General features: G+C 55.8%; 1 protein-coding gene across 5 annotated transcripts in view; it reads right to left on the bottom strand.

The window, feature by feature from the left end:
- Positions 1–594: 594 nt before the first annotated feature.
- The window catches only part of PAX2 (paired box 2), a 78,878-nt gene continuing 71,834 nt past the window's right edge, over positions 595–7,638 (bottom strand). For 3 of the 5 annotated variants that reach the window (XM_004427959.3, XM_004427957.3, XM_014785651.2), the window contains 3 exons: positions 4,575–4,676; positions 2,173–2,259; positions 595–1,703 (listed from right to left, as the gene is read on the bottom strand). In XM_004427959.3, coding sequence (XP_004428016.1) covers positions 1,627–1,703; positions 2,173–2,259; positions 4,575–4,676 — 266 coding nt within the window. In that variant the 3' untranslated portion in view covers positions 595–1,626. The remainder of the gene's footprint in view (positions 1,704–2,172; positions 2,260–4,574; positions 4,677–7,638) is intronic. The other 2 variants (XM_004427956.3, XM_004427958.3) reach the window with 1 other exon arrangement.

The following is a 7,638-nucleotide window of genomic DNA, read 5'->3' as shown; positions in this document are numbered from 1 at the left end:
AGACAGAGACGGAGGGGGAGAGAAGCAGAGAAGAGGCCGAGATGGAGACAGGGAAGAGATGCGGAGGAGAGAGCGAAAACACGGAATTACAGAGAAATAGCCAACAAAACAGAGGCGAGAGGAGTCCACAGGACTATGTTCGTCATTTTGCATAGAGATTTCTTTTCTTTCATAATTTTTTTGTAACATAAAAAATGCCCCCCTCCCCCAGGACGTGCTGTGCTTTAGTGGGCGTGTAGCTGTTCCCCCCTCCCCCCAGCGAGCGGCGACTCTCACAGCACAGACAGCGAGGCGTATCTACAGGCAGGGCGGGCGGGCAGCGGGGACTCTACCGGGCGGGGCGGGGCGGGGCGGAGGGGGCGGGGTTATATACACCGAGCTTTGCCTTCACACGACACACCGTCTTTCTACAAAGCAGCAGCCTGTTGGGTTTTTGTTTTTTTCCATTTTGCATCATATTAAATAAATGTAGACTTTTTGCAGTTCTGTTCAGTTCCTGCCAGAGGAGGAGGCTGGGGGCGGGTGGGTGGGGGTGGAGTGGGAGGCTCCCCACTTCCACCCCGCCACAGCCCGGACGCCAGCTCAGAACCTGCTCCTGCCACCCGCAGATCGAGAGTCTGTGTCCGGGGAGGCGACCTCAAGTAACTGCTCCGGGAAGACCAGTGCCCGCGGCCTACGGAAACTGGGTCCTGCGGCAGGCAGGCACGGGACGGCCTCCGATGGGCGGCGAGTTAGGACGGAGAGCAGCAGAGAGTCGTGGGATGGGAAAAGGACGGGCAGGAGGGGAAACTGGGAGGTCAGCAGATGAAGGAGACGCCGAGCTAGGGGCAAGGCGGGGCTGAGAGTCTGGTCTCTAGTAGGAGTGCCTGGGCCCTGGGGAACTGGGCAGTTCAGGTGGAGTAGGGAAGAGCAGGGATCGGTGGGTGCGGGCTGCTGGGTCCCAACCTTGGAAAGACCTGACGACCCCAAACCATGTCCCTAGAGACCGGCCCCCTTCCATTCCACCTTCTGAGGCAGGGCACACTTGGAAGGTGGGGTCAGTCCGGCCGGCGCGGGGGTGAGGACTTTTCCCCGAAGGTTCGGCAGGAGGCTTTTCCTCTTTCTGCAGAAAATCGTTTTGTTCTTAATTTCCTTCGCCCAGTCCCTCCAGCGAAGCCTCCCAGCGCCGGAGCGTCCAAGGCGGGCTGCTCTGGGGCTGGGCCGCGTTGCAGTTCGCGCTGATTGTGTGTCACAGAAACGTGTCCCCGCGCGCAGCGGCGGGCCCGGCCAGAGTCCGGCGGTGTGGCTGGTGGGCTCCGGGGCCGGCTCGGGCGAAGCCGGGGCGAGCTGGGTCGGTCCCTTCTCCCAGCGCCGCGCAGTCCAGGCAGGCGGGGAGGGGCGGCGGGCGGGGTTTGGGGCGGTGGGCCCGGGCCTGAGGGTCCCGCCTGCGGCTCCACCCGTCCTGTCCGGCCTTCGACGGGGTGACGTGAAGGGCTGCCGGGGTCCTGGGATGGGGGTGGGGCTGGGGCGGTGGCCTGGAGGCTCCGCGTCGCGTCGGTCCTCCCTCCCTCCGGGGTGGGCGGTCAGACCGGGACGATGTGGAGGCCGAAGCTGTCGGCCTGAAGCTTGATGTGGTCCCCGCGGTAACTAGTGGCGGTCATAGGCAGCGGCAGCAGCGGCAGGGGCGGAGCCCCGGGGGGCGGCACTATAATAATAAGGGGAACCTGGAAGTTAACACAGGAGAAGAATGGGCTGGGTGAGAGGACAAACAGGAGAACAAAAAAGGAAAGAAAAGCAAAGAACTCCCAGGGCTGGGGTCTGGCGGAATCCGGGCAGGGAGACCTTGGCTGGGCTGCGGGGGCCGGTTGCCCCCAGCAGAGCCTCATTCATCGGGTGGGAGAGGGCCCGATAGGTGACTGCTGCCACCCAACTGCGAACCTTTCAGGGGGGCCGAGGGTGGGAGCGGCGCAGAGCCTTCCAGCGACCGGGGAGGAATAGGGGGGTAGGCAAGGGGCGAGAGGCGCGGGCGTCCTCAAGGGATCCCGGGGCCTCAGTGCTGCACTAACGAGCCTGCCCGGCCCGGCATCCGAAGGTCGGGTCTCGGGGAGTCGGACCCGTGTCCGGAAGCAGCACGGCCGAGCTGGCCGGCGGGCGGACGCGCTGAGCCGCCGGCCAGCCAGGTGGCGTACTCACTTAGTAAGGCGGGGTTGCTGAATCTCCAAGCCTCGTTGTAGGCCGTGTACTGGGGGTGGCTGTACGGGTTGCCGGAGAACTCGCTCCCTGTGGGATGGTGGGGGAGCGGAGATCAGACACGCACAACGCCAGGGCGGACCCGAAGTGCCCAGCCAGCGGCCTCCCCCCGGTCCGAGGTGCAGGTGCGGCGGGCAGGGCAATGCCCGCTGCGGGCGTGCGGGCCGGGCGGAGGCAGAGCAATCTACCGGGTCCGCCTGGGGAGAGCCCGTGTTGGGAGGAGGGGAGTGCAGAAGCACCGACGCGCCTCGCACACGGGCGTGGAGGGACCTGCCGGGCAGTGCTCGCCCGGGGCTCCCCCGCGGAGGCGCTCCAGGCCACCCAGGAAAGGTCTGTTCCTTGTCCAGGCGCTCCTACCCGCGCTGCGCTGGGGGCCCGTGGAGTGGAAGCGGGGGAGGGTGGCAAAGAAAGGCCCTCGGGACACTTTGTCCCACAAAGTCCTAAGAATGGCATCTCAGCACGGTGCCAAGGCAAGGGGTGGGGGCTCCGCTGGGAAACACCTCCCTCCCGCCTTTCCTTAGAGAGCTTAGATACGTGGGCCACGCAGCAGGGGAGGGAGGCGGCGGGAAGCAGGTGGACTGCCCGCCGGTCCGCAAGTGGTGAGCGGAGGGCCCCGTGGGCTTGGAGGCGTCGGAAGCTGCTTTCCTCCCTCTGCGCAAGAAAGGCCAGGCCTCCAGGTTTCCCCCTCGCCCTTTCTCCTGTGTGATGACCCTAGACTGTTTACAGTGATCCCTAACCGCGGGTTAAGTAGAGGAGAAGGGGCCCCTCTCGGAGAAGGAGCTGGGGTGGGGGTGGGGGATGCAGCCACTGGAAAGCCTGTTTATTGACGAGGAGGGAAAGCATGCGTGCAGCAGGATAATGAGCTTCTGAGCTCAACTGTGACCAAGAGGAACTGAGCTATCTCCTTCCCCATCGCTAATGAAACAAGTGTAATTTCCTCATCAGCACTAGATTCTGTTTAACGACTCCCCCCTTGCCACCATGAGCTCTGTGCGCTCCCCTCATCCCCACCTCCTTGCAGACTGCCCCCCCCATTCCGCACCTCTCACCCCCCTGTCTTTAAGACCTTCCCTAGCCTCCACCTGCTCATGCTAGGACCTTCCCTGAAGAATCTCTTTGCCCCTAACACTTCTACTCCCCCATCGCAAATCCAGGCAAGAATCCCTACCCCCACCTCCCAGCTCTCCTTACCCAGTTCCCCTAACTCCCTTCACAGCCCCTATTCTACAACACCCTACAGCAATCTTCCTCTTTGCCATGCCCCGCCCCCCAAGCTCTGCTTACCCAGGGCTGTCCCTGGATGGTGGGTCCCAGAATGGGGCCAGTTACCCTCTTCTATCCACCCCCCATACCCCCCACCCCACGGAGAGTTGAGCTTCAGGGGAGGGGCACACAAGAGGGCAGCCAGTGGGAGTGTGTTGCAGGCCCAGTGAGTCTCACCCTTTTTAAGACAAGAGTTTTTTTCGTGTTTATGCAAATAGGAGCTTCAACTCTCTTTGACTTCAAGCCCAGCTCCTAACCTGGAGTGAGGAGTTGGGGAGAGCCCAACCTCCAGCTGCAGTCACCAGACCCTAAATACAGCCTCTGCCTCTCTGATCCACACAGCCCAGACCCAACTCCTCTCAGACAGGGGGTGGGTCAGAGCCCACAGGAGCAATGAGGGCCTGGGTTCCTCTGAGATGTCGGGGTGCTCTAGCTTGTCTCTCTGAAGCCAAAGTCTCTCTGGTTCCTGCCATAGCCTGTCTTCTGTTCCTTTTTCCTTAGGGACTAGCTCCCTCTTCTCCCTGGGGTGGGGTCCGTTCTTGACACTGATCTTCCCTGTGGATTGATGTAGACCAGGGTGGCTTTGTCTGAGTGACTGACAGGCCCCTAGAAATGGTTCTTGGCTCCAAGTTTCCATGGAAACCAGGGCAGGCTCTTCCAAGCAGTGTCAGCTGGCTGGGGGTGGTCTGGGGCACTGAGGGCAGAGCCAAGGCTGTATGCTCCCCAGGCTCAGGTGCGTGGGCACTGGGGAGGGGCTATGGGGGTGGTCTGGGGCACTGAGGGCAGAGCCAAGGCTGTATGCTCCCCAGGCTCAGGTGCGTGGGCACTGGGGAGGGGCTATGACATGCAGTAGGGTGCACACAAGGGGGGCTCTTCTGCAAGTTCCCTCCCTGGGTTGCTCATGAGAGAGGATGAGGGACCAACTGCAGCCTCAGGGAGAGAGAGGGATAGAAGACCAGTGGTTTAGGGGAGGGGATGTTGGGTCTCCCCCACCCCCAGCCTCAGACTACAGACCACTCAGCAGCTCACCCACAATTTAGTGACCACCACCTAAGTTAGGTAGCTGCAGCATTGTCACCTACCAGGCACCATTCCTGCCAGGGTGGAGGTGGGGTAGCTTCCCTGGCCAGTGGGGGGCACGTGAGGGGGGTAACCAGGCAGAGTGGTGCTCGCCATGTCACGACCTGGAAAAACACAAAGGGGAAGGGGTGAGGCCTGGAAGAGAGGGGCCTGCCTCTACTCACACCAGAGTACTCCATGGACAGGAAACTCTCAGAAAAGAAAGAACTGTGCAGACATGTGGGGGTACATCTGATTGAGCAGGTCCAGGTGTGCCTTTACATGTGTCTAAGCTTGTTACCTAAATGTCTGCCCTATGATCAGCTGGGTGTATGCACCTCTGCTCTGTGAGTAGCTCTGTGTCTCTCTCTCTGCATTTGTGTGTGTGTGTGTGTGTTTGCATTTGCTTGTGTCTCCCTGTAGCCCAAATGCAGCTGGAGATGGGAGGGCAATGACCTGGTTTTACTCCTCCTTCCCAGCAAGATATTCAGCTGTGGTCTCTCCAGTAGCCAATGGACCTCTATCATCTTGCTCACCTCTCCCCTCTCTAAAACCCAACTTTCCTTCACACTTGGAGGACACCCCACCACCACAAATACAGGGGCTGATGGGTATTCCTTGTCCTCTCTAAGTGGAGCTGCAGGTGCTGGGCCTGGCAGGTGTGGAGAGCAGGGGGCCAGCCAGTGGGCTATTTTGCTGTTAGTGTTTGTGGCATTTAAATGATAGAAAACCATCCCTGAAGCGAATCAGGAGCTTTGAGCCAACAGTGCAAGTGGATCAGATCAAGTTCCAAGAGCAAAACCTGCTCCCCCCACTAGCTGCTGGACTGCTGTCCCAGGAGGCATCTATTAGCTAGAGTCTGGGGGGTGGGAGACAGGGCTTTCCTTAGCAGTATCCTGGAGTGAAGGCAGAGCAAATCAATACTAGGGAGATACCCATGGTCCACAGATATAGCCTCTGGAGCACAGCTGCACCTGAGTGACCTCCCTTCCTTGCCTGCCCCCTCCATTGCCATGAAGGGGTCATCATCTCCCTTTGCAATTTAGTATGCTCCAATCTCTAATGACAATAAATTTGCCCTCTCCCCTCTCCCACACTTCCATGCCCTACAGACTACTTTATTCTCTCCCAGGTCTCCTGGATCTCATTTATCCTCTCCAGATTCACCTTATCCTCCTCTTCAGCCAGTGCCTCTCTCCCACTCTAGTGTCTCTGTCCAGCCCTGGGAAGGCAAGTTGTGGCTGGAGGAAGTCATAGAACCATGCGTATCTGGCCCAGTTTACTTGCTTTTCATCAGTTGCCCTAGTCCTCATCCTGCCGATGGCTATTCCAAAGCGCCCCTCTCTCTCTCCTTGCCACTCTCCCCTTGAAGGTAACCTTACCTCCTACTTTTCTGAGATGTGAGTTTCCTCACCCCTACCTTAACACATCTGAGTGATTCATCCTTCCCTAAGTAGACAGAGATACAGCTCAGGTTTTTGCATTTCCAGCTTCCTGCTGAACATTTTCATCAGCTGTCCCACTGTTAGCTCAAACCTGACAGGAATAAAAGCAGACTCATCTTTCCTCTTGAAGGGGCCCTCTGAAGACCATCAGACCAAACACTTTGGGATCCTTCTTGATATAGCCTTGTTCCTCCCCCTCTAGATGAAGTCAGTCACCAAGTGTTGTCAATTCTCCTTAGTGACGTCTGATACATCTGTCCCGTCTCCATTTCCTCCATCACCTCCTTAGCTCGGCTCCTGAGCACCTGCCCTTGGTTTCCCACAACAGTTATTTTGCTTGTATTCCCTGCTCCACATCCTTTCTCATCCTTTACATTTTGTCCCAGATTTTACCTCTTCAAAGGAGACCAACCTATATGAAACAATTCGAAAACAATATAACTCACCTGGAATTGGTTATAAGTGCAATAGAGTGATAGAGAATTAATCAACAAGTATTTATTGAGCATCTACCATGTTCTCAACTATGCAAGATAGAGCAGAAGACAGGGCCTTGCCTCAGTTTGTTTATGATCTGTCTGAGAAAGCAAGCCATAATATGAAACAACAGGGCTGATGCGTTATGAAGTATAATGACATGGTAAACCATGGAGCATGGCCGCTATAAAAGTTCCAAATGTGGCTGCTTGGCTAGTCCTCATGAAACATCGCTTTCATCACCACTTCCCTTGTGAAAGCCATTATTGATTCTCTGTAGGCTACAGTTTGAATCTGAACCCTGCCAGGCTTTCAAAGCCTCCCAGGCACCCTCCCCACCCAACTTTCTCAGCTCTGATTCTCACCCCTCCTGGTTTAGTCTGACTGTTTTCACCAGCTCATGTGCTGTGAAACTCCCGTACTTTTGTTATATAGTTTTTTTTCTTCTTCCTCCTCGTTTCCCTCTCAATCCAGCACAAGCCTTAAAATGCCAACCATTCTACTCATCAGAGAAGTTTCTCTCTTCTGAACTTTTATAGTGGCCACGCTCCATGGTTTACCATGTCCTTATACTTCATAACGCATCAGCCCTGTTGTTTCATATTATGGCTTGCTTTCTCAGACAGATCATAAACAAACTGAGGCAAGGCCCTCTCTTCTGCTCTATCTTGCACAGTTGAGAACGTAGTAGATGCTCAATAAATACTTGTTGATTAATTCTCTATCACTCTATTGCACTTATAACCAATTCCAGGTGAGTTATATTGTTTTCGAATTGTTTCATATAGGTTGGTCTCCTTTGAAGAGGTAAAATCTGGGATAAAATGTAAACATTGGAATCTGCTTTTTCTCTAAAAATAGTTTGCACAATGGATTATGAATTTTTATAGGATGATGAAAAATTTACAGTGAGGGACTCATATATTGTGACTCATCTTTATCATACGATAGAATGATCTTCCTCTATATGTATCTAATATGGTTAATATCTTACATTTCCTAAAGCTCAAGAACAAACAACAGAGTACAACTGTCAGATAAGAGATCATGTCAGACTCCCAGAGAGATAGAAGAAAGAATCTGTTTGCTTTGCTGTGGGTTTTCTTTCATTGACACTTCTATTGTCAATTAAAGGCACACTTCTTCTGACTGTCTCTCAGTGGAG

The sequence above is a fragment of the Ceratotherium simum genome, chromosome 6 (genome assembly GCF_057802395.1).
Source record: "Ceratotherium simum simum isolate JZ-2026a chromosome 6, ASM5780239v1, whole genome shotgun sequence".
Taxonomy (NCBI): Eukaryota; Metazoa; Chordata; class Mammalia; order Perissodactyla; family Rhinocerotidae; genus Ceratotherium; species Ceratotherium simum.
Note: the sequence above shows the minus strand (reverse complement) of the source record. Positions and strands in the feature narration are given on the sequence as shown.